We start from the raw sequence: 26374 nt of genomic DNA on the forward strand, positions 1-26374 counted from the left end.
CACACTGTGACCAGCTCCTACCTCTCAGTTACGCACACACACCCAGTAAGAAAGGAGACTGGGCTGCATGGACGTGACCCAGGCATATCTCCCCACGGCAGAAGACTTGTATTAACTTCTTAGATCCTGCAGAGAACCCTAATATGCTTGTCAGAGCCCCAAACAGCATCAATCAGCCGAACTCCCTGGACATGAATTGGCAGTGTTAAGCTGATGGATGCTTGTTTTGGAGCTGGCCCCAGCAGGACAATTCTGAGCTTAGTTCAAGTTGTCAAAAGGATGGGAGAATCTACATGTTGCTTCTCTTTGATTTTTGGTGTATGTTCCACAGTTTTTGCCCAGCTTTTGCAGAAACAAAACAGAGCACCGATGAGTTGGTGTCTCAACCAGAACTAAAACACGCCTGGCCACAGGCCAGGGCAGACACACCTGTATCTGCAATGCTACAAGCCGGACAACAGCTGTGCTGAAGGGCAGAGGTGGCGAGAGATAAGGGCTGAGATGAAGAAGGGGTAATCCGTCAGCCACACTGGAGGGTCCTACCACTCCCATCACCTGCAATACAAACAGAGCACATCACCACAACTGACTGCTTACAGTTCAATCCATGCCATATCCTCCAACATCAATGAAATGGAGGGGCCTTCCATTTGAGCACTGGGTCGGGTGGCTCTAGACGAACCAGCCCTCCACAGTGGTCCTTGTGGGAGATGGGGCCAGTGAAGAGGAGCTCTAGCAGGGAAAGGAAGGGGAGAAGAGGGAACCAGCAAGGGTGGGAGGAGTGCACAGGTGGCTCGGTACATTTACAAATGTACCCAGTACCAGCCCTGAATGACCAGCACTGGACTGGTGGAACAGTTGGAGGATACGTCATGTAATGACTGTAACAAATAAAATATGTCATCAAAGCAAAGAGTCCGCATTGAAACTGGATATTTTTCCCTTCTCCTGCTGATCTACTGGAAGAATAATGTCCTGAGTCTGACCCAAGCCAGGTTTTGTACAATGTTCAGATTCCCCTCAAACACACTCTATTCTTATTGATCCTACGTATGATTCATCACACGCGACACAAGACTTATAATATTGTCACCTGCAGGCGAATTGGTTATCCTCAACCCCATGAAATATCAGCACAAGAAAAGATCAGCTCAAGGGGAGAGTTATACGAACTGTTTTTAATGTTTTCTTCATAAAAATTACATCACAGGACTGCATCTGCCTGTTTCTTTCCATGACCGGATACATCTAGATGACAGAAACAGGCAGAAGCTACCTCACAGACTGCTAAGCTTAAAGATCATGAATGCACTTCACTTATCCAAATTTAGCTTAGGGAGAAAGATAGTAGCCAGTTTTCTCCCAGAAAAGCAAAGGACAATTTAGAATGGGAAGAGGTGGAGCCCTTTTTTTTTTTTTGCCACTATGGATTATCACTGAGATATTTCCCCATCTTCCTGGCTAATCTCTTCTTGGCTTTGTGATGTAATTGGTCTACATATGAATATGAGTACGCAGTCAGGGGTGCTCCCACAGCAGCCATAGTTCTGACAGCTAACGGTAAGATCCTCCTAACACGAAGAGTACATCTTCTCCTGGTACCTCTCTCTGATGTTCCCAGCCAGATGAAACATAAGCTCTATGACTGCACTTCAGCACTGCAGACCTTCCTGCTTTTTTTAGAGCACTGGCTCATTCCTTAAGGAATAACGCAGGCCCTTTAGAGAGCTTGCTGTTGTGATTCATTCCATGTTGCCTGCTTGCCAAACTACAAATCCACTCTAAGCTTGTATTTGAGCTAACTCTGTAGCAGCTTCTCTGCCGTAGCCACTCCAATTAAGCCTGAGTGTCCCATAGACTCTGACAGCTAGGACTTCCACGTCCTTGCAGTTAGGAGCACTGCAGAGGCTTGAAGGACAGAAGCCTTTGTAAACACTGCATTTTAACCTATGAGAACTGTTTTTAGAGCTCCTCAGAGAGGGTTTTCTGTTACTGCTAGATAAAAGTTCCAACATTTGCATTCTAAGAAGAAAATGGTATTAAACCCAGTAAATGACAATACTAGGGCCATCTTCCCCCCTTTATCTGTATTTTTTTTCCCCACATGGAATGTAAACGCATGCGTTTCCACAAATAGCTGAAGTTACAGTGAAATCAAACAGAGTTGGCCCCCAGTGTAATAGCTGCAGAAACTACAATCCATTACTAGAAGACCATACAGGCTCTGTCTGTGTCATCTCCCTGCTGTAACACACTTAAGAGCAAAAGGACTACTGAGAGTGGGATCTGAACATTGTATCACGCAAACCTGTACTAGATCAAGCCAGGGACATTGGAAATAGTGGGGTGAATCCACCCATGTAAACCCTTCTAACTAGCCAGACACCTGATGGCCTCTGACAGCACTTCCCCTCTGGAGACGGTAGGTATCTCCAGTATCAGCCCCTCCCCACCTCCACCAGGTGTGTGCAGTTTCCACCACCCCACTCTCCAACTTGCAGCCCTCAACTCTCAGCTCAATCTGGCAAAGGTTGATCTTCAAAGTGGTGCGTGGGAAGCAACGGAATGAAAACACTTGACCACTGCTGCTGGTCACTGTATCTCCCCATGCACCACTTCAAAAATGAACCTCGCTATCTCTAGTGTCACTTACGAAGTCCCCTTGTGAGGGGTAAGGGGGACAGGTAAAATGACAGGAATGGGAATGAACTATCATCTTCAGTGCAGAGAAGTCAACAGCAGACTGAGGTTTAGCAAAGGTTCACAGGGTTGCCGCTCGGCTACTCACCAGATTGACACACACATTGATCAGAGACCTAAGGTGAGGCAGGAAGGATATGATTGGCTGCCTCTGAAGTGTCAAACAAACCCCTTCAATCAAATTGCTGGCAGGCTCCCACTCAACCTGGCGCCTGCAATACAATACGAGGTGCTGTTAGCCGCTGGCCTCCTGCCCCCCACCAGACGCTCGCACATGGCGACCGACACACAGTGACGCCCACAAAGGAAACGGTTCAGACAGCAACCACGTCCAAGATGAGCACAAAGTGTGCAACAGAGAGAAGGCTCGACCCACGCAGCTCAGGAACGCACAGAGCACACTGGGCGTCTGGGAGACCAAAAATGCAGCAGATATGTCTGCGCTAGCAACAAAAAAGCCCTGACAACAACAATGGTGGACAGGCTGTGATTCACTTCTCCCTGCCATGGTGCATGAAAGAGATTCAGCAGACAGCTGTCTCAGGTGTGTGGGAAGACTTCTGATGGCCAAACTGAGAGTGACTCCTCCACCTCTAGCGGCTTTTGGATGTTCAATAAACCCTGACATCTGGAAGTGTCCTCTGTAAACTACTCTGCCATCCCGACTGCTTTGTCACAGCGATTCTCTGAACTTAAGTTGTCCAGCAGCGCAGTCTTCACCTTCCTCACCCATGATTTTGATTAATTCCTTTATCAGTGCCAAAGTCCTGTGTTTCAGAAGTCCCTCTTCCCTAACAATCTGATTTTTTTTTCCACCAAAACAGCTTTTAGGACTCACGGCAGATTCTGAATGGAGTCCATCCTTACCATAACCAGACACGTCAGAGAGAACAACAAAGTGGCTTCCATCTTTCACCTCAAGGGCAGACTCTTCAGAGGTAGCACAGTTCTGAAGCCAATATCTGAGTACTTACTGGGAGGGAAGGACAAGGCTTGAGTAACTTGTTTGCTCAAGAATGCTCAAGAATGAGCAATGCCCTAATCAAGTTCCCTCAGAAGACTTCCTAAAGACGAAGAGAGGATCAAGCATTCACTGTGTAAGTTCTAATGTGTGCAAATATACATCTAGTTCTTCAGCATCTACTGTTCCTAAACCTACTCCAGGATAGTAGTTTGTTTTTCGACATGTTCTTACACTACTCCCATCTGACTCTGGCCTTGGAGCAGGGTACTCCTAGGAGGCAGTAAGAAAGATTCTGCTGTAAGCATCCCAATGGATAGCTTCTAGGGTCTCACACCCAGCAACGTGTATTTTATTTTCCATCTCTAAGAGACTTCTTGCTTAAATGCAGTTACCGCATCTGGTCAAGTGGCTCTGCTGCCTCTGTCCCTGTGTATGTGGAATAACAGTTTAATCTCAGCACAGGTTCAAGCAAAGACGGAAGGAATATGAGGGGAATTTTAATCTATAAGCATCCATTTCACTTAGAAAAAAAACTACTCAAGAACAAGGAAGATCCTTAAGCTGCCTTCAGAAGCAAAAGAAAGTATGAACAAGAAAAGAAAGAAATGGCAAGAAGCAGGCAAGGCCTGTTGAAGAATCAAACCATCAGGAAGGGGAAGCTAGAGTATTTCCAGCTCTAGATTCCCCACAAGGGCAGCAGTTTCTAAAACAAGATTGTCAGTCAAAGGGAAGTGATAGGTAGGGATGAAAAAGAAAGAAAAGATCACCTTTGTATTATTTGCTCCATCTTGGCTGTGTACACATGATTCCCACAAGGACTTCAAGTTTTGTGGCTAAATCTCAGATTTTGATGTTCTCTAACACTATTTGGTTTCCCAGTTCACACTGCTTACAAAATGACTGACTGGAACATTTGTCCACAAGGTTATCTGAGACCAGTAACTCTTGTCACTAAGATCAGTGGAAAATCTGCAGGGTTGAGAGAGATTTTTTCTTTTGGCCTGCTTTGAGGGGGAATTTGGACTCGATGATCTCTGGAGATCCCTTCCAATCCGTATAATTCTGTGATTTTACACTACACAAACTGTATTTATATCAGTGCCTCTGAAGTGGAAAAGTTCCATTTTGAATACTTCTGGAAGTCAGCAAGGCCTGTGTATCACAACACTACATCGTGAGGCACCAGGAGTCACTCACTAGTCACTGACTAGACTCAATTGCAGCAGCTCTGCTCCCTTTATGAAGGAACACTGAGGAGTGACTGCATAGCTCCAGACTTTTACCTTTACAGAGAACATAACAGTATTTTTGTGAGAAGGTACTCTTGAAATACTCTTGCCACGGTTCAGTTGACTTTCCATTAAAAAAATAATGATTATCTCCTTAACTCAGAGCTAAAACAAACAGAGAACAGATGGTACAAATCTGATGATGTATTTTGCAGAAAGAGAACATAAGATTTCTTTAACTCTCTGAAGTTCTTGATAACCACAAATTTCTTTTTTTTTTTTTTAACCAGAAGCCACAACAAACATATCAACAGAAACGCACACTTATAGAGGAAAAAAACATCATTTTCTAACATATCGCAAAGGTTCACAGCAACACAACAGTTTTAGTTAGATGACATACCCACACTTCAAGGCTTGCAACATCAGAAACGGACCCCAGAGGGTTTCCATTATACCTGCTTACCTCAGAGTAGGCATCTTGTGAATTTTATTGAACATACGATCCAATCTCTTTAAGATGAGGATAAGGGCAGGTCTCACCGCCTCAGCTGTCCAGTCAGTGATGGGCAGCATCTCCATGATGTAGCGCCGGAGACCTCGGCTTTCCATCGTCTGCGTATCATAAGGTGCCAATTTCAGCAGGGAATGTGCAATTTCTGCCAATCTAAAACCAGAGTTTGTTAAGAGAGAAATCTGATACTCTAGAACTTGCATTTCTTCACACATGCCAATGTTGCTAGCCTAGTAAAAAGAAATAAAACAGTCTGAAGAGTATATAGGCCTGTGGGTTTTTACAGTGATATTAAATGCACTGAAGGAACATCAAGAATCCCTTGCATTGCTAAAAACAAACGGAGCTGTTAGTAAGTTTAAAACACTGAAATTGGTTTTGTGCTTATTTTTCTGCATCACCACACTTCCGAGAGGCTCCACTGTGCAACTGTCTAGTGTTAACTTTTAAAAATGAAGTGTCATTCCCTAGGTTTAAATAACACACTTTGTAAGATTACTACCTGCAGTTTTGATTTTTTTCTTCTAACACCTTTACTGATTGTGCTGCTCTTGTTCCTTCTAACGCTCCCAAATGGCTCTGCCAATGGCTTTTTCTGTAGACTGTGAAATGCCATGGCAACATTTAACTTGCACTTGCAGTTGGACTAGTAGCTACTTGTCTTTGTCTACCACAGATCTTCAAGCAATGAAGCCACATTACTTGTAATTACTAATAAAAGAAAATCCTTGCTCCTTGAACCATCTCTAGACTTTGCAGTGATCAATTACAGGATAATCCTACTCCTATCGTGGGGTTTCTTCTGAAATGCCTTCAACTAATGCAACATATTCCCACTGTCCTTAAAATCCACCTAGCAAAACAAAAGGCATTGAGTTTGCCAGATTAAACAACTGTGTCCTACTATGGAGTAGATCTATTTTCTTAAACACTGAAAAACTAAAATCATATAATTATGCTTCCTTCCATTAAATCAATTTCAACAGTAAATAATGGTATATTAAATTTTCTTACGGATTATCAACTTGAGATGCCACTCTCAATTAGTCTTCTGACTCTTTCATAAAGAAATAAGCAACCTGGGAAATGCTGATCTTGCTGAAGTACTGAGATGGACAGTACAAAAAGGGGTCCAAAAATTGGGTCCAAAAAGGTCTTTATGGTTTCTTCAGACTAAATATTTTACTTATAATGGCTAAAGTTAGGTGAGATGAATCCTATCTGAACAGCTTATTTTTTTGTTTTCTGAAGTCTCTGAAATGGCATCTGATGGCTTTCAAGGACCATGGCTGTCACATCACATACTGCTAATTCTGCTGTCTACTTAGTAGATTGTTTCCTTCAGCAGCTCAATCCTGCTGGTCATTTAACTGACACTTAGAAAATGAATTTATGTGTGAAAGCATGAAATTATGACAGTATCTTTCCAGAAAACACACCGATAGCATCTTCTGTACACATGCACTTAAGTTTGTTAAACTCGTATTTTAAGAGAGGGACACAAAATTGCTGAAGAGCAAATAAATTTAATCTATCTGGTTTATAAGAAAATGTAGAAATGAAGTTCTCACATTCCTGTTAAACAGCAAATACTTCCAGGTAGTACACTTAGTATACTCAGAGTGTTACATGCAAGTGTAAGTCTAGGATTACAACGTAATATGAAAAAAAAAATAGCAACATATTCTGATGTATCAGATGGGCCCCCACTTGTGTTTCATCTACTGTACATGGGGCTCTGAATGAGACCAAAGGAGAGCTTATGAAACCCTTCTTACATGCCTGCAGCATCAGGCATAATCTAAAGAACATCCAAAGCATGAGTAGTCCAGAGAGCAACATGCAAACCTACGCTAACAGAAAGTGATTCAGTCTTTCAGCTATTGCAGAAAGTTAAAAGAAATGAATTCCCCTGAAATGAACAAGTAAAAGCAGAATCCCTGAGGAATACCTCATGTGTGACTTCACATCCAGCAGTTCCAGAGAGGTGACTCTGGGCTCTCCAGCCAGATTCTGCAAAATCTTCAGTCTTGGACCACAGTGCTTATAAAACTCAGTGCAGATATTCAGTAGTGACTCCCGGGGTCTCCTGAACTCCTCTCTAGCAATCCGCTCATCCAGTTCCTCTCGGGGAAGACCTTGGCCCTCTTCCAGTAAATGAAGGTTCTCCCTGGAAGATACAGAATAAGAAAAAAAAAGTGTTCTATGCAGTAGAAGAGCAGGTATAAATTCTAAAACCTCTCCAGTTAGTTTTGTAGCAGAAGCTTTCACCTGCAATTGAAAATAAAAATAGTTGCACCTGCAACTAAAAAAGTGGAGATTATCATCTGCAAAGTCTTGTTAGGAATGAGAAAAACAAACCCCCCCATCTTCCTCTGAAAAAGGCTGCCTGTCACAGCAACAGCAGGTGGGACCCGGTGAACCTGGAAAATGCTGTAGAGTAGTTCCTCACACATCAGAGAAGGCTAAGTGAAGATTTTACTGTACCTGATAAAGTGTAGCTTGGCTCCCTGTTCTGGGTACCTGGGAAAACAGAAATGGTGCAGTTGTAAAAGAGCAGCTTAGGAATGCCTGAACTGTGCACTGCTGCAAGAGAGTGACAATATTCCAGCCCAGGGCTCTAGCTACTCCTCATGGGCAGGATGGTAACTTTTATCACTGGAACCATGGCTACATGCAACTTTCCATCTGGCAGCAAAAAACAGACTGTCATAGTTATTGCCTTGGTAAAAATGGAAAAAGTAAGGTTTTCAAACAATTTCACTTAATAATTTTCACCCCAGCATTTGGTTTCTCATGAACCCAGAGCTCAACTTGTAGAAAGAGTACCTCAGAGTTTTGTTTTGTTGTCATTTTCCCTTGCTACTTTTGTTGAGAGAGCACAAAAAAAAAAAAAAAACTGTCCAAGGCTGGAATCACTGTGAGACTCATGTTGCTGCTACCATAACCATATGTCTGTTGAAATGATAGCAAAAGAAATAAGGGCAGGAAAACTGGAGCAGTGCAAAAAATGTTTTTGGATCTGAGACTGAATGCCTGATAATGAGAAATATCTGGAAACTTAAACCAATGTGTTTCAGTCATGCAGCATCAGGAGTCTCTACTTTGCCTGTCAGAAGATATAGATATATATATATCTATATGAACTGCTTTCCCAAGTGAGCAGACAACATAAGGCACTACTTTCCATTACACCACTACAATCAGGAACATTCAAATCGGATTGAAACACAAATCAGTGTCAGACATATTGCTGATACTCCAAGCCTGGATGAAACAGTCTTAAAGAATAATTAACTGATTCCAGGAGTTACCAACCAAGATGCGTACACTTCACATCTATAGTGATATAATAACCCTTTGATGATTTATGTAGAAAGAGATTTCTATCTCCCTTCAGTACAAAAGAGAGGGAACAACTTGGAAAGGGTGTCTTTCCAGAAACACATTCCTAATTTACAGTCTAATACTGCCCATGGTACTTTACTGGACTACTGACAGTACACAGACTTATTAACTGCTACTACCAACAAAAGAGAACTGAAGAAGGAATACTCTGCTCTGAAAGAACAGCTACTCCAGATTTTACAAGAAGATTCTCAAGCCCTTGCTCTATGGCTGTATAAATTGTCCAGTGGCCTTGTTCTCACAGCAGCCTAATCTGAATGGCCTATATGACAAAGGAGCAGTATTACAGTCTGCTGGCATCTCCTTCCTTATTCCTTTCTCTGAGCAAAGTTATTTTCCTTGTTACATTTTTATAAAGAAAGACAAAAATATTTCCAGTCATTCTTCCCATTCTCTCAAATTCTCTGCTGTCTTCCCCTTTTCTACCTAACCCCAGTAAAATAGAAAACCCAAGGCATCGTGGAGGCAAAGGTGATATAAAGAGACCACAGGAAAGGAAAAGGCAAAATAAATGGATGACAAGAAAACCAGAAGAGGTGCTAATTTCTGTGAGTCTCAACAGACAGTTTGAGGTCTTCTTAACTGCTTAGTCACTCAGAACAAGGCCAGAAGGATCAAATCCTTTTGCTAACCAAAAGGCCTCTGTCCAGTGGCTCTTTGACAGCAGACTTGAAAGGAAGCAAAGCAGTGAACTGACAGACATGGCTGCTTTGTTGGTAGTGCAAAAAGGGAAACAATAGGCTACTAAGCATCTTCTGTTTTGCCATTCTGGTCTTCTATTTAGTAATATGGTTTTCAACAAGAATTTATAGTGTTGGAGATTTTGGTTAGTGGCAGAGAATCAGTTCTGGGCTGTGTACTCTTTTTATCTGACTACTTTCTCTCACAATATCTAGAGCACTTCCTCAGGAGGAAGCACTCAGCACAGACATTACCTTACTCCATAAAACTCAGAAAAGCTGCTCAGAGGAACAAGAAAGAAAAATCCACTGACTTACCTGGTGTTCACACCTGCTGACATGGTGTGGTTAGCTGCTGTGGTCCCTTTATGGCCTTGGTCACATCGACTCATCTGTGGGGCTGTCATAGGCCTAGCAAAGGGAAGGTAACACTGTAAAAACAGAATCTAATAAGCGCACTGAAATTCTGCTATGGTCTAGTGCAACCTAGCATTAATTTTACCAAGCCTAAACCTCAATCGTTGCACTAACTCAAATACTGTGAGCTCCTGTTCGCTCCTTTTCCCCCAAGACTTATGAGCAAACACATTCTGAGACCTCTGAAGTGAGTTACCTGGTGAGAACTTCTACACTGTATAAGAGAGCCTGCAAAGAGGTGGCAAGTGCAGCCATAGCAGCAATCTCCTCACGAGCTGCTGTCACAGTCTCCACTTGAGAGGTTTGTCGCTTCAGTTTCTGCAAGTAACAGGGAACCAGTGCTTCCAAGACCATCAGCATCTGGAGGCTGGAAAAATAACCAATAGTTGGTCTGTTATATCCCATCAGTCCTGAAAACTCGCATCAATTGGAGGCTTCAGATTCCTTCTGAATGCCCCCACTGGCCTGTGATTTCACTGTTTCTCACTAGGTAATCAGCCTTGGGCCGAAGAAACTCTCCTATGAAGGACTTCAGGGAAAAAAGAAACAATAACAGAGTCTGAACTTTCACATATCTTCTGATCAAGTCAACCATTTGCAGACATTCATATTCCCTTCCAAAAACTCCTTTCTTCTCTGTTTTCTTCTTAGAGAAAGTCCTTTTTGCTTTCTCCTCTCTCTGCATCTTCCTGTTCTTTCCAGCTGCCTGTTTCTGCCCACCAGTGACAACACAAACCTTAGGGGACCGTGCTGTGTTCTATCTGGAAATACAGCCTACTTGTTGCTGTTCAAACTGCCACCCAGTTCAGCACCACAACCAACAGTTAAGTGGAGTTGGAGCTGGTGTCCCAGGAGAGGCATTAACAGGGAAAGGTTTGTCCTCACAGAGAAGCCTAGTGCTAGGATTGCATTTCTGTACCCTCTGTTTTGATTTCTCATGCCACATGAAACTTTTAGGCTTTTCCTGAGTCTGCACAAAACAAGAAAACAGACCAGCACCTTCTGAATGACTCAGGAGCATAGGCCACCACTGTCACACACAGCTTGATGGCTTCACTGATCGAGAAGGTCAGGTCCTCATTCCCATAGCAGAAGTCTGATAGAATAAAACATGAGAAAATTAACACACATACATAACAAATAAGAAAAGAGCTAGCACATTCCTTTCTTTCCCCCATTTTCAATTGCTTGTTTCTCATGTTAACAATGCCTAAAAGGCTTGTTTTTTTGACAAAAAAGAGTCTATGAGATAGAAGGGTGCTGAACTCCCACTTGTATCATGACATCCAAGAACTCAGTAGATGAGAAACAACTGTTAGTAGGTCAAATCACTGCTCAGCATAAAGGCTGCGACTGCAGTCATGTTTCAAACATTACCCATCACAACAAAGACATGTCAGCTGTAGAAAAATATTTACCCTTTATCTTTTTCCTAGATGTTTCCATCATACTAAAAATGACACTGACGCACCACTGATGACAGCATCATAAAATTCCAGTATAAAACAAAGCTTTAATGCTAAGACTAGTTAATCAAAATCAGCATTATTTAAGGAAAGTGCAAATTTGAAAAATAAATCCAAAATCCTTATAGAAGTCAGACTAAATTATTTCCCTGCAAATCACACAGCAGCCACATCCTTAAATGATGCATGGTATGGCTGACTACCAAGAGACACGGTATCTTGCACACATCACACAGCCATATATATACTGCTTTGTAATAAATCAGCTCCCCTTCTGGAATTCAGCACGACTGAATGTCTGAATGGCATCCATCAGTTACTAGTCATAGTCTGCCCACAGGAGAGGATGTTTTTGGTTTCCTGCCAGCGTGGAACAGAGGAGAGGATGACAGTGATCTTGTCAGCATGATATAGTTTATTAGCCATCTTTATTCTTTTAAAATTCAAAATGCCAGCGGCTAGCTTCAGACTAGTAGGCTCAATGCAGAAAAAGGAGCTTTGGAATAAAGTAAATGAAAAATTCTTTTCCTGCAGAAAATATCTACTGTATGGTGGTAATAAAGTCATCCTTTAAAAATTCATGAGGCTTAAGAAACATACATTACTGCATGCTGGGAGAAGAAAAAGGCTGGATTAAATAAGCTGCATTAGATACGTTTAATCAATAAATAACAAAACAGAATTACTGAATAAATTATTCTTTGCTGTTACCTAATGACTTGAGAGGCTTTTCTGCTTTCACCAGCTCTAAGATGTCCAAAATGTCTGGAGTATCTCCCTCTAAGGACTGCAGCAGGTCAAACAGGCACTGAGCTGACACTCCCTTGCTGGTTCCATTGTTTGTAGCATCCTGTTTCAACAATACATTTCTGGTTGATTTTCTGAGGGCCTGTGTACATCCTGGGAATCTTTAAAGGAGGCATCAGCAACCCTTCTTGTGTTTTTGAGAAAGAGCCCACACAGAGTTCAGGAGCTTACTGCTCTAAAGCAATAAGCCTTGCCTGATTCAACAGACTGATACCATAGTGGAAACAATGTGAATGCTGCACACAAGACTGATGCCATAGTGGAAACAATGTGAATGTTGCACACAGCTTTACTTGCCATAAAAAGCAGATCTTTGCTGCCCTATGAAGGAGAAGGATATGTGTGCTTACAGCATACATACAGTTAGATTTGTCAGCTTCACTTTAAAATACAAGTCCATTAACAATTTTTAACTCACTAAAATGTTAAAAATTGACTAGTGAAGATTTCAAAACATGGCTAATCCAGCCTTAGAGTTCATATGCATTAAAGCTTGGCAAGAAGCTTCCTGCTCATATTACCGCACTCTAAGAAAAGATTTGTGTTTAAAGAGATGCAGTTCGTTGTTGTTCTTTTGTAACCAATTTATACAGATACTTAAAGTGAAACTTATTTATTACCCTAGACACCAGTGGCTTGTTATTTTACTATGCTGCTCAATCAATTGATGAATAGAAGCAAGAAGAAATAAGTTCAGGAAACAGTTCTGTGCAGCATCAACTGCAGTATGTGTTCAGTTTGAACTGTGCTGATGCTTCACCTGTTTTCTCTTTCTGATCCCTGATAGAAGGCTGGATGCACACACAGGATTCTCCACACCAAGCCTAGAGAATGGTTTCTACTCACAGGGAACTCCAGCAGAGGGGCCACGCTTGCAAACAGCTGCAGAATAAAGGGCTTGCGATGCAGGATGTAGAACTGGCGGCATGCAAACTCCATCGCCTGGCGTAACTGTGGGTTGCTTTCATAGTCAGCGTATACCTAAGCAAACAAAATGACATGAAAGTACCACTTCACTCCAGTGCAAGGGTTCCTTAACTACTAATCTCACATTGAATCAACTGCGGCCTGATAACAAGTCAGGAGTGTTGCTGCTTGGAGCAGCAGAATTATTCCATGCACCTTTCACAAGATACAATTCTGTACAGCCAACTCCACAACAGTATATTGTATGTTTCCTTTTTTATCTTTCAACATAAACACACTTGATTCATATTTAGCTTCAGAGCTCTAATAACACCAATATTCTGTCCTGCAGAAGTGTGACTGAATCAGCTGCTTTCCATTCTATATCCATGCAGAAGATTATGCCTAATCAAGAACCTATAACCATCCAACTTTTCATGGAAACAGCTCACCTGCAACATGCTGGGGAGCACCCACTGGTACCCGCTGAGAGAGAAGAGGTGGTTAAAATGCACAGCTGTGTTGATGACTGTGGCAGCGTACTGCCTCAACAAGGCACTGTCTTCAGGGTGAAGGATCAGGGCACCGTTGAAGACATTCAAGAACAGCATGATCTCATCCCCCCAGGGGAACTCGCTGGGCATGCCAAGGAACATTTCTTCCAGCAGCTTAATCCACAAGCTTTTCTGAAGAGTGTCAAGACCAAAGAGCTCTTTTCCAGCTGTGGGAGAGAGAAGGCAAGAGGAATCAACTCTGTCTATGATGGCCAGCCTCACAACACTCACACAAGCTGAAGTTTTTCCAGAGAACCCTCTGACAGTGACCCTAGTTCCGCCTTTCTGAAGTGAGTTCATACATCCTGCCCTTCTGCAAGTGCCTACAGGGCTTGAACCAATCTCAGCTGAAAACAAGACATATGAAGACTAAGATTGATGAGTATCACACAGCTCATTAAATCTGCTTCCCACAGTTGGAAATTCTCCTCTTTACATGTGAAAGCAGATTTGAGCTGAATCTTAATCCTTTAGATGTATCAGACATTACAGGACACTGATGCACAGTTACAATAATGCTTCTGAAAGCAGGTGTCTTTAGGGTCTATTACAGAACAGGTCGGTCACTTATCACTTTGAAATGTGGTCTTTTTAATTCTCAAGTCAGCCTAGGAACCCTACTTGACTTCCATGGCAAAGTTTCTAAAAAGAGAGCTGCTTCTATGTCCTTGCTGCAGAATTTGCCCAATCCTCATTTGAAGTCCATTGCTTTCACAATGTGGACTCTGTGCTCTGAGAGGTCTCATACCATTTTTCTGATGTTTCAGTTTGAAAACGCTGACACAATGACAGGATGCTACCGAGGAGCATGCTGGCATATAAAGCCTTGAGTCAAGGTTCACAGAAATCAGTGCCATTACAAAGTAATATGGGCAGGATGAGACAGTCAGAGATCCTTTTCAGAGGCAAGGTGAACTTCAAAGCTAATCAGTATTCCTGAAACTGAAAAAGCCCAGGTTCCTTCACCTTTCCTCATATGCAGCAAAGCCCTCTCTACTGTCATGCTTACAAACCAACAACTACGTATCATTTTCTCTAGGAAGAGATTTATAAGCTTCCAGTGTAGCTACAAGCCCGTGTTTGTAGGGCAAATTAAGTGCCTCACATAAAATTTCTGAGCCCTACACAACCACCAGAGAAAGCCATCAGAATGCCATACCCTGGGGATCACTGAAGAGTGAGAACTCGGCATCGATGGCATTTCGGGGAAACGAAGGCAAACGGAGGAGGTCTTCCTGAAGCATTGATACGTGTGACTGCTTGTGGGCAGTAGGGATTTTCTGCGTCAGTGATATGAGGAACAACACCCGCCCCACCTCTTCTAGTTTGCGGGTGAACACCTGAAAAAGAGACAAGAATCAGAATTGGTCCAATCAAAAAGCTCTTGTATGTATGTACATACAACTTGTCAAGTTTAGCTTCCACGGCCTTCTTTGATGGGAGAGATGAAACTGAGTTCCATTCTACCAGGCTCCTTTGAACTCCTGAGGGTAGGGCTAGTCAGGCAGCTATTTTATTTTGATTCTAATAGCAACCATAAGGCAGAGCTGTGCTCAGTAGCAGAAGCAACTGTCTTTGGAAGCAGTTTCAAGACAGCTTTCAGTTGCTGGGTTGAAGCCAAAACTTAAAGCACGTGGCTTAACATGGGACAAAGCTCAGCTTCCCACATCCTGCAGTTGCCATGACCTTGCTCTTAAGAGCACTCATTCCACAATGGAGTGCTCAAACAGTACAACTTCTGCATGGATTGCTGCCTGGTAGAGAGACTCCACAGTGCTGTTTTCTTTCCTGGAGCTAGATGCTGTCCAGCACCTTGCTGTGTGAATGCAGAGAGTCTGGAGGATGCTCGATGTAAGTTCTACCTTAGAAATACGCTGGTTTCCAAGTGCTCTGAATAGAAAAATATGGAATGTAAAAGAATGCCTTGAGAAATACGGACAGGCCATGCTAACGCTTTTGGGTCACACAGGGCATAAAAAAAATCAATTATTTGACATACAGAACTTCTAGAACCACAGTGAGAATAATTCCTGGCAGTGAAGCAACCTCAATGATTCCAAGTCACTGTCAAATTTTTGTAGAGTTTTTATTGACAGGTGCGGCACACGAGACATTTCCCTATTCTGTGCTATACACACATGAGATGGCATTAACTAAGTTGGCCATTATTTTAGCTGCTAGTTTCTCTGAAACAGTTTTTTACGATGATTCCTGTTGATATTTTCCTGTTTGCATGTTCACATGGCCAGGAACACAACTAAAGCAGCTGTTTTGTGACTACAATTATAAAGCCAGTAAAACTTAACAGTTTAGCCACATTCCCCTCCCTTCTTATTTCCTGCTTAGTATCATCTTTGTAGATATAGCTAGAGCAACTTATCCCCAAGCATTCAGATGTGCACTGCTGAGAAAACTTTGCTTTTGTGGGAAAAAAAACCCACAAAAAGCATGAGGCTTTCTACAGATGGAGTGAACTCAATACTGCTGTCTTTCTGTCTAAGGAAATGATACTCTCAGGAGGCTGCAGCACACTGAAAGCACTGGCCTGTCCTTCAGTTCCTGTAGAGAGCTCCTGGAGCTGCAGTGTTAGCAGGATCGGACAGATTATCACGTCATGAGGCTGTAAAATGGGGAAGACAGTGTCCTTCTGAGGGCAGAGACTCCCCTGAGGAAACAGTTGCTGCTTGAGTGTCACTAGTGGTGGCTGTACTAAAACACTAGCGTCTGAGAGCAAGACGAGAAGGAGAAACAAGGAACATTCTTTACAGTGAGGGACAGACAGCAAGGTAGAACAGATAGTGTCTTCTCCACAGCCAGATGCACTCACGAAGAACAGGTTCTGAAAGAGCCAGAGGTCACGTTCAAGAAAGCAATCAGCATATTTTAAAGCTGAGTCAACTCAAGTTGTTCTAGACAAGTGTAAGAGAATGCAAAATGACTGACCTAAAAGAAGCTGGCTGGAGCGAGGGGGAGGCAATTCACATTAATATTCTTTGTCTTTTCTTAAAATACCATACACCTGTTAAGCAGCACCAAGACAGATTTCATGGCAACTGCTGCTTCTCCAGCAGAGCTCTCTCTCTGCACGCGGTATGAGTGGAGGCCTTTAAAGGGAAAGGTTTACTTACAGGAGTTGTCTATGGGCAGAGGTATTCAGTGACAGTATATACCTGCTTCTGAATGAGCTCTTGACCCTTTTCTGGATGCATCTGCACCAGGTTGAGCTGGGGAGAAACTGACCTCCGGAAAGGATAAATGTCACGAACATAGGTCTGTCAGGAAAGAAACCAGTAAAGTGAATTTCAAACAAATGCAGTTGCAACAGCATTGTCCATAAGAACTGAATATGAAGACCCTTCATCCCTTCTGAAGATTTTGGGTAGGGCATAAACAAAGATAAATTGTTTCTCCCTCTTCTCTGGGAAAGCTGGGCATTAATGAATTTAGGAGACAAGAGACTCCACTTCTGTCACTTAATTCTTCCGTCAGACTCCAATCTTTTACCACACACACCTAAATACCAGAGATGTGGTGCCCTCAGGACAGAATTCTGCTTCCGGGCTGCCTTGTTCCCCTTCAGATAAGCCTGATGTTTAAAAAGGGGTGAGATGTAAAGAACCAAGTTATCTGTACCTGACCTTTTCCTCACCTTGTTGTAATGAATAAGATTCCACCGCTTATCCATTAAAAAGTAATGAGAAGACTGTGTTTCAGGTATGTTAAAAAACTCCAGACACTCCTGAAGAGGAAGAAAGAGAAACTTTCTGTTAATTATTAGCTGTCTTGTACAAGCATCTCAGTATCTAAAAGAAGAATATCCAGCTAATAATGTATACAGGCACAAACCTGAACGTGTATCTCGGGCTCTTTTGGCATTGATTTTTATTTCTTTTTTTAATCGTAAAGTACATTAATATGTCCATGACAATCAAGGCATACTGATATCAGAGTCCTGAAGACAAGTGTTATTTATTTTGAGGTCTTCATATTGCACGTATTTGTCCTGTCGTATTTCCCACATGAGTACTGCAACTTCTATTCACATGCTACTTTTTAATCAAGTTTTAGAGATAGGGGACGTAAAGATACACCACAGTTCAGACTCTTCAAAGCACCAAGGTGCATGATTCCCATTAAAACTTAATGTAGTTGGACAAACCAGAGGTTTCTACAACTCTTCGTATGTAGCTCAGTTAAGGTCATCAAGGAAATATTTAGCAAAAAAGGACACCGATCTCACATCTTCTAAATCCTAACGTATCATAACGACTACCAAATGAAATAATCACATCTACTCTTTCTGATCCTAATCATTTTCCTTAGTGTTGATAAAATAAAGTACTTCAGTGACATCTGTATTTATCCGAAGGATAATATAAGCTGTAACATTCAAACAGAGTTGCATTTCTGGGGTTTTGGCTGGCTGTGAGGTCAGCACATTTCTATTACCCTTTAATATGGGATTATGTTTTCACGCAACCAAGATTTCCTCATATGGAGACAGAAATGCTTATCACAGCAGATCTGACACTAGAACAGGAAGATCAGGCAGAATGTATTGCTGGTAGCCAGGTATGGCAAGTAAAAAACATCATTAAACAGTTTGTTCAGTTCAAAAACTCACCTTAAGAAGAGCCTCAAACTGTGTATCTTCATGGACTGGTAACTGAGTTGGTATGTCACACTCATTCTGTCCATGCACAACAAGGGTCTTTGTGCCTAAAGGAAAAAAAGCAGTTGCATTCTCCCTGGCCTCTTTAATTAACTCCATTTCAAAAAACTGCCATGCAGGAAGACAGTCAAAATTAATTCCTGGGCAGACAGACAATGCTAGTGTTGCCTGGAATCCATTACGTGGTGATAGCATAGGCTCACGCTGCTACAGTTAACGAGAAATTGATCTGTTCCTAAAAAGGGAGCTGGCAATTTTAGCAGCAATATATAACTCTGGGAAAGGAACAGGCCTAAAAAGCTGAGTATGTTTTTCACCAAGAAGTGTCTTCCCTGACTCATGAAGTCCTAAACTCACAGCATTCTTCTGGGGCTCTCACAGGACTTAAATGAGAGGTTGCATCCAATCAAACTGAGTCTGAATGGTACAGTCTTACAATAATCACCCTGCCAGCCTTTCACAGCCCAACTGGCATAAAGCTTTGAGTTGAAAAGACTGTTCTCACTCATTCTGTTTGCTTCTTTCAGAGCTCTTAATGTAGCTTTCTGAATCTCAAGGAATTAGAGGTGGACTTCACTGACTGAATCCTCAACTCAAGCAAAACTGACTTATGCAGCCACTCAGAGCAGGTCTAATGCAGTACTGACATAATTTTTCAGTAGGAGCGTGTGAACTTGGAAGTGGAGGAGACTGAAAGACTCATTTCTTATACCTGGCATCGAGGCAGTCACCAGCAGTTTCACTTCACACTGCTCCTTCTTCATAGTCTGTTTGAGATCCTTGAAAAAAAGGCCTTCGACATAACCCACCACTTCCCAAAGGAAGGTTAGTGTAGCAGAAATGGCATCCATGCCCCATTCACACGGCGTGCGTACAAAATACATGATCAGTCCTACCTGCAAGTAACAAGAAAGAGGAGTACCAGATTATACACACTGTGTAAGGAACCGTATAAACACAGAACAAGAACATGGTTCTTCCATCTTTCCTCACTCAGAGGATAACCTCTGAATTAAACTTACATGCTGAAAGTTTATACATACTACAGAACAGTTTGCCTCTACTATTCTTTATTTTCCTATAGAGGATGAAGAGCAGGGGAAAAAGTGGAATTGCAGCCCAGTCTTAAAATCCACTGTGAATGAAAAAAAAGAAAAACTTCTGCGTTATAAGACTCCATGTACCTTCTGCTCTTATGTACTGCCATACAGACACCTGACAAACACTGGAAGGCTCTGGAGTAGTATATATCATGCCTGTTTTTTCATTATTAATTGAAATAATTCCAACAAGTGGATCTTCTATAACTATAAAAGAAGCTTATAGTTTATTCCAATGGGACCGTTCACAACCAAAGCAGTTTCTGAATGAAAATTAAGTAAAATAATATATGGTTTCTGTCATGGCAATCCTCCTGTTGGTCTACAATTCATCATTTGTGATTCAACTCACAAATCCAGGACAGGGAGTGTAAGGGCCCTCTCCCTGGCTGGTGTAAGTAATTTGCGCCTACAGCCAGAAGCAGATGTGACCTATAAATGAATAGTTACAGACCATTTGTTTCCTTGCAGATCATGGCATTAACTTCTTCAAAGACATACAGACAGAGGTAAGATTATGGGCTGCACAGTTGACCCCCAAGCTACTTACCAAGTAATTAAAGAGGATATGAGATGTCTGCGCAGGAAAGTCCCCAATATTCAACAAAAGCTTCCTTAACATATACATTAGCTCATCCTGGAAAAAGAGCAAATGCTTTTTCTTTGCATCTCAAAATAGAAATTAGATTTCTCCCTTTTGTCTTCCCCAGCTTTGATAATTTCCCTTTTTTTTTTAATCCTTTTGTTCAGCTCTATCTGTTGGTGCATGAAATGGAACCCTCTGCTTGTGACTACTCTTATATTTCACAAAATAAGACCCAGGGCATAGCACCCAGGCCAATGCCTGCCTTTTTCATCATAGAAATGACGATATTGTCATTTATCCTGATTCTGCGCTCCTCTCCCTCTAATTATATTAACTCTTGCTTATTACAACAAATGATTACCTAGTTAATTTTGCAGAGATGCTGTGAAATCTAGTGCTGCTCTACTCAGTAGTTCCTAGGTAGGAGATGGGGAAGAATCTAACGTTCCTTCCTCTGGAAGCTGCATTCTTTAAGGCAGACTAATAAATTTCTTAAGATGGGAAGGGAGCAAGAAGGGAGTTTCACAGCCAGTCAAGGACAGGCAGACTGAGAGACAGTGCTACTCCCACCTCTGAGAGAAAATGCAACAGGGTGGCAGTGGTGGAGGTAGTATCTTCGATAGAAAGTGTTGTGCTTCACTAAGCATCTGTTCAAAGCTAAGCTTATAACAAGTCGCATCCTTAGTGGTGGCGAATGAACTGTGTCCCATTTACATCACTGAACAGAGATTGAAGCCAAATGGCAATACGGCCTCAAAGATTTTGAGCCACATTACAACAGCAAATGTTCTTCTCCAGTCACTGCCCACAGAGGGATTCTTCTTGCAGCTGTGCACTCCTGCTCTGAGCAATACCTAAGTCCACTACAGAGAGAAGACGTTTACCTGTCGGTTGCTTATTGTGAGCTTCTCAAGGAAATGGCGCAGAACTGTAGAGGGATCTTCAATTAAGCAGTTCCACAGGACCTGCTGAGCAACAGCACTCACTATAAAAAAGAAAACAGAGTCAGAACTCCCTTGAGAAAGCCTCAAAATGGTGCATTTAAATTCAAATGTTCCTAACCTACTACAGTTGTCACTATTGCACTGAAAAATCACACAGGAATTACTTTCGGGTACTAGGGACTCCTGCTCACTTCTGCAGTCATTTTAAGGGATAATGACAAGTCTGGAACCAGGTTTCAAGACTTGAACCTTCCCCAGGTGACCGGGCAGCAAAAGCTTTACCACTGTTATCAGGGAAATAACTGTTTGGATTCACAACTCCAGCTGAACAAACATGCCAATTAAAAAAATATATATATATATTTTGTTCATACATGGAAACTGCACTTCATAGTGATTCACTGAGTGACTTTATCTGGTGTTAATGGACAATATTAGATAGTCAGCAGGGGACTGTGTTGATTATCAGCTCCCCACACTGTAATTAATTGTAACCTTGTGAAGATTAACAGCAACAGAGAATTAGTCATTATTTTCTTTTCAGTACTCATTTCTTGATCACAGAACAACACTATTTCAGTGACTGGCTATACCCACTCCAAGTTAAAAAAAAAAAAGTATCAAAGTTATGTGCACAATCAGCTAATGTTATGAGCGATGAAAAAGAAAGGACAAAAGTCCATAATCTCTAAACATTTAAGAGAAAAAAAATACAGAAGAACCTATGATTACGTAACAGATAAATCACAGACCATAAAGAATTTATTAGAGCTGTGTATAATTGGCTTTCTATTTGTCATAGGATCAAAGAAACACTGGTGAGAATAGAACATCTGGAGGTCTCTAGTTCAAACTCTGTTCGGAGCAGGGCTGTCACCAGCATCACATTATGTCAGCTGTGGCTTTGCCTAGCCAAGATCTGGTAACTGCCGTGGATGGAGATGAATGGAGATTCCACAGAGACTGCACTGTGTGCCTGGTAGAGAATTTATTTTCTAATTTGCAACTTGAAATTCCCAAGTTGCAGCCTATATAGCAGCATTCATCTAGCTGTTTGTTTCCTTTTTGTCACATAAAACAAGCCAGTTTCACAATCAGTTCTCACAGAACACCTGTTTTAGGTGTCTTACTGCTCTGGTATCCCCGCTCTAGATTCCTTCCAGCTTCTCAACATCTTTGTTGAATTGGGAGCTTTTTAGGGCCCCCAAAAATACAAAAAAACCTTCAAGATCTAACAACGAAGGTTAAAAAATAAAAAGAGTACACTTCTGTAGCTCATCCACTAATGAAGTCTGTGAGAATTGGTTACTCATAAGTTTTGTCACAAATACATACGCTCATGACAATATATAGCACATACTGCTTCTAGGAAAAATGACCTGTGAGCAAATACAAGGTTGTATTACACCTCTTTCACTTCTAGTTACGGCACATAACAAACATCACGTGGCTCCGCCACTCCTAATCAAGAATGACTTGAAGTATAATCTGGCTCAGTACCAGCTACTCCATCCTCCCGGACTTCTCCATCTTCCATCAAATGGACAATGGGGAGTACTGCTGCACAAATGCATGCTGGAAACACAGCTTGAGGTGGCTGTAGCACATGATGGTTTGGAGTATGCTCTGTAGTATGTTCTTCATCTGGAGTACAAAGATCAGAAAATGAACATCTGAGAATAAGCTGTGACATTGTACAGGCAGGTTAAGATAGACGTTTGTATTATTTGCTGCATAATCAGAACAAAATGGCAGGCTGTCTGATCACTGTGCACACACAATAGGCTAACTACTATCTCCAAGAAGAAACTGACCAAGAACATATTTGGCAAAAGATAATGCCATCAGCTTCACTGATTACCAGGTTTCTAGTGAATTAAATTCTAAGCAAAGATCCTCCACAGTGAATTCAACCTACCTTCTGCACTGACTGCTGACCGTACTGACCAGACAGAGCCACGACGGAAAGAATAGTTCCTATGAGATGTGCTGGAGGTGCAGGAAGGACTCACAGAGAGACGGCGGGAAGCCAGGTTGGCAACTTCTTCTACTGACAAAGAGAATGGGAAATGTCAGTCCAAATCCAGCTGACAGACTTTAGGGATCTTTCAAAAGGAAAGCACTTGCAACCAAATTGGAACATTGAAAATTCAAGTCAGGTAACACTCAGAACAATTTAACATCTATAAAGATCACGTGAGTGCTTTAGTCACACTTCGGAAACAGTTGAGCACTGATCCGTAAGCGCCCGGTGACTTGGTGAGTCATACTTTAACTGAGGTGGCTATATACTTCTCTTCATGTACATCCCATCACCCATCTTGGTTGGTAGCTCTTAGTTTTTTCTAGGAATTGGGAGTTCTGCTCACATGTCTCCCAAGGCATGTCTAGATCTGGTGATTGTTTGCCACCTTTTTAGACAGATTAAAATGATTCAGTACTAGTACTTGTTCACTCTCTAAGGTGGTGAGCATACGAAAGCAGGGACTTTCCTACTACTGACAACTGCTTCTCTTGGACATCACATCCCTAAGCAGTGCTGTATGCTGGTGGCAGGTGCTCGCAGTATCCTGGAGGGCAGTTTCTGGCCCTGGGACACACCTTCTTCTTCCTGCTCTGAGCTCGGTGTGCAGGTTGGCTCGTAGCAGGCCTCCTGAGTGATGGGGATAGCAGTGATGAGACTGGCTTCTCGACCCAAGCGTTTCTTCTCTTCCTCCTGCTGCAGGTTCTTCAGGATGTGCTCTGCTCGCTGATGGGAACGAGACACTGCTCTGGCTGAAAATGACTTCTGTTAGGACGAAGAGAGAAGAAACATAACTTGACACTGTCAGTTAAAACACATATATTCTGTGTGTTACACCAGGGTCCATGATGACATCCAGCAACTCCGTTTCTAAATAGAAACCAAACTTGTACTAGCTGAACAGAGATGCACCAGGAGCTATGTCTATAATAAGCCTCCTCCTTCTGAGACACCACACAAAACAGCACAGAAAACTGTAACAGTTGGAGTGAACTTATCCCTTTGGAAAGGTAGTAACTGTGCTCTTAAGATCTGAATTACTGTCTCTCATGGGTGTATGACGTACAGTACAGTTATTTCCTTCATCAAACAGACAGAAAAATCTCATGTCCACATAAAATAGTCTGTGCCCTATGTGGACAATGTACTGACCAGATCTTCCCTTACTGAGGACAAGAAAACTGAAGAGCTTAGTCCACATCTTCTGGCTTCAGCTTCCCCCAGAGCCTTACTGAGAAACTGCAACTCTCACTCTCAACATCTTTGCTTACCGACTGGTCTTCATTGATAGGATCTTGCACACTTCCACTGCACTGAGGGACCCAGGGAGGATCAAACATAGGCACAGAGGGCATCCCCAGGACTGGAGAAGGCAAAGTGAAGTTTATACTTGGAGGAGGGATCTAAACAAAACCACAAACGACATTTTGTTACAGTATACTAATACTAATGCCTGTAGTGTTAAGTGCTAATTAAAGAGTATCTCATTGTAACATAAGACCACACTGACAGTTTCATTTCTTTATCTGGTGTTTTTTCTTGACTCTATTACGTGTTTCCCACTATACTCTTCCCATTTTATATAGGAGTTCTATACATCATCTATCCCTCTAGTGTGACTGAGGCAACCACTTTTTTTTCTAAACAGATTTTGAGGCAATTTCATGTTAGCATGTCACAACGCATCTATCCTACAAGACGAGCCACAAATAGTAACAATGCATTTTGTATGTTCTATCCACCTTAAAGATCTGTTGAGCTCCTTCTTCCATCCTTGGCCAGACTTGATACCGAAACCTCCAGAGAGTGTGAAATTTGAGAATGGCATTCAGTCTTTGCACTGTCTCTGGGTGATGAAATTCGGACATCAGCATGTCAGAAACAGCCTCTGGCACTTTCACAGCACATAACAGGAACATGGCAGCTGCAGGGAGAGAACATCTGATCATCTGTTTCCTTTACTAATGCGTTTACTTGGCAGGAAAAATTGCAGCTGTACAAACCCCAATCAGAAAGAAAACCTGGTTCCAAAAAATGAGATCAGCAGTCCACTAAGCTTAGCAAAATTTGTACTGCACCATGAAACTAAGTATTGCATTATTTGTAATGCCAGTAAAAAGTTCTGTCAAACCTACTTTTAAAACAAAACACAGCTCTGCCCTTCTCACTAACATCTCAGTCACAACTGATATAAAATAAAAAGCATCTTTTGAAGTAGCAGGACTATCTCAGTTTAGCTTTCTGAAGTTTCACTTCTGATTGCTTTCTATGATGATTAGTAAAAGCAGGTTGAACAGCTCAGCCATTCCCTCACAGCAGGAGCAAGCAGCTCAGCAGAAGACTCACACGTCAATTTTCATAAGATAGAAACAAAAAGAAAGGTTCTTACAGAACTGCAGTGGTTATGATCCGCCCCAGAAAGAAAACAGTGCTGCTGTGTACTGGTAGACAAAGAGCAAGATCACAATGGAATACATCAGAATAGAAGCTGAGGTGACCCAGAGTTGTTTCATTAAAGCATATTTGAATATAAACAGAGAGAACAACTCCAGCCCTTTGGAGGCCATTTAGGTGTGTATCCGGGAGGCAATGAGCAGGAAGCAAGGGAACCATGTTGCTGTGGGCGGTTAGTGGGTGCAAATACTCACACCTTCTTTGATCAGTAGTTGACCAAAGATCACTGGAAATAATTTCTCTAGATTTGGTAGTAGTTCTTCCACAGTAAAAAAAAAAAAAAAAAAAAAAAAAAAAAAAAGGACAATTACCATCTTCTTCACCTCAGCACTTACTTAGAAGTTGCCAGGCATGACAAGCTGTGCTGACAAAAGCCAATTTGAACATGTTCAGAAAAATAAGGTTGATCTTTGACTGCTTAGGTACTGCCTCACACTGCAAAAACCTCCAGCTCTGCCACAACATCCTGCTTCAAATCTGAAAAGCCCCTCCTGCTTCACCAGTTAAGAGAACCTTTCTTCTCTTTGGTATTTTAACTGCATCTATATCAAGTCTTAGCAGGGCTGATGTGAAACTGCACGCCCACACTGAAAGGTTTCCAGACCCCCAAAAAAGAAATACAGCCTGGGAAAGGGTCAGTAGATGGTGCTGTTGTACACCAACAGAGGATTTCCTTTTATTCAGCTTGTAGGTAGCAACATGGAGCATTCAGGTTCGACCTTGATAGAACGTAAATTATGTCAGGGGTAAAATCACTCGATACTAAACAGCTATAACAGTCTCTTAAGTGGACTTCAATCCTCCCATGAGGAAGGGGGAGAAAGATGTCTCTAACAGGCTGCCCTGAAGGAGCAGGCAGATAGCCCTCCTCAGAAAGAGGAGCCTTAGTAGGGTTCTGATGAAGAAAAAACAATAGTCAAAATTATTTTCCTAGAAAGCAGCCTGAAGGG

At 42.0% G+C, this 26374-nt stretch overlaps 1 protein-coding gene across 3 annotated transcripts in view; it reads right to left on the reverse strand.

Moving 5' to 3' along the window:
* The window catches only part of UNC80 (unc-80 homolog, NALCN channel complex subunit), a 115454-nt gene that overhangs the window by 19102 nt on the left and 69978 nt on the right, over positions 1 to 26374 (reverse strand). For all 3 annotated transcript variants that reach the window (XM_065751264.1, XM_065751262.1, XM_065751263.1), the window contains 23 exons: positions 24713 to 24894; positions 24242 to 24373; positions 23549 to 23735; positions 22866 to 22997; positions 22448 to 22591; positions 20888 to 20988; positions 19968 to 20054; positions 19030 to 19213; positions 18270 to 18364; positions 17295 to 17384; positions 16816 to 16917; positions 14805 to 14985; positions 13544 to 13812; positions 13032 to 13166; positions 12090 to 12228; positions 10912 to 11008; positions 10109 to 10279; positions 9814 to 9906; positions 7895 to 7930; positions 7359 to 7577; positions 5360 to 5560; positions 2789 to 2912; positions 430 to 555 (listed from right to left, as the gene is read on the reverse strand). In XM_065751264.1, the coding sequence (XP_065607336.1) occupies positions 430 to 555; positions 2789 to 2912; positions 5360 to 5560; positions 7359 to 7577; positions 7895 to 7930; positions 9814 to 9906; positions 10109 to 10279; positions 10912 to 11008; positions 12090 to 12228; positions 13032 to 13166; positions 13544 to 13812; positions 14805 to 14985; positions 16816 to 16917; positions 17295 to 17384; positions 18270 to 18364; positions 19030 to 19213; positions 19968 to 20054; positions 20888 to 20988; positions 22448 to 22591; positions 22866 to 22997; positions 23549 to 23735; positions 24242 to 24373; positions 24713 to 24894 (3227 nt within the window). The remainder of the gene's footprint in view (positions 1 to 429; positions 556 to 2788; positions 2913 to 5359; positions 5561 to 7358; positions 7578 to 7894; positions 7931 to 9813; positions 9907 to 10108; positions 10280 to 10911; positions 11009 to 12089; positions 12229 to 13031; positions 13167 to 13543; positions 13813 to 14804; positions 14986 to 16815; positions 16918 to 17294; positions 17385 to 18269; positions 18365 to 19029; positions 19214 to 19967; positions 20055 to 20887; positions 20989 to 22447; positions 22592 to 22865; positions 22998 to 23548; positions 23736 to 24241; positions 24374 to 24712; positions 24895 to 26374) is intronic.

The sequence above is a fragment of the Cyrtonyx montezumae genome, unplaced genomic scaffold (assembly GCF_038088225.1).
Source record: "Cyrtonyx montezumae isolate F1298 unplaced genomic scaffold, pur_monq_1.0 scaffold_7, whole genome shotgun sequence".
Taxonomy (NCBI): domain Eukaryota; kingdom Metazoa; phylum Chordata; class Aves; order Galliformes; family Odontophoridae; genus Cyrtonyx; species Cyrtonyx montezumae.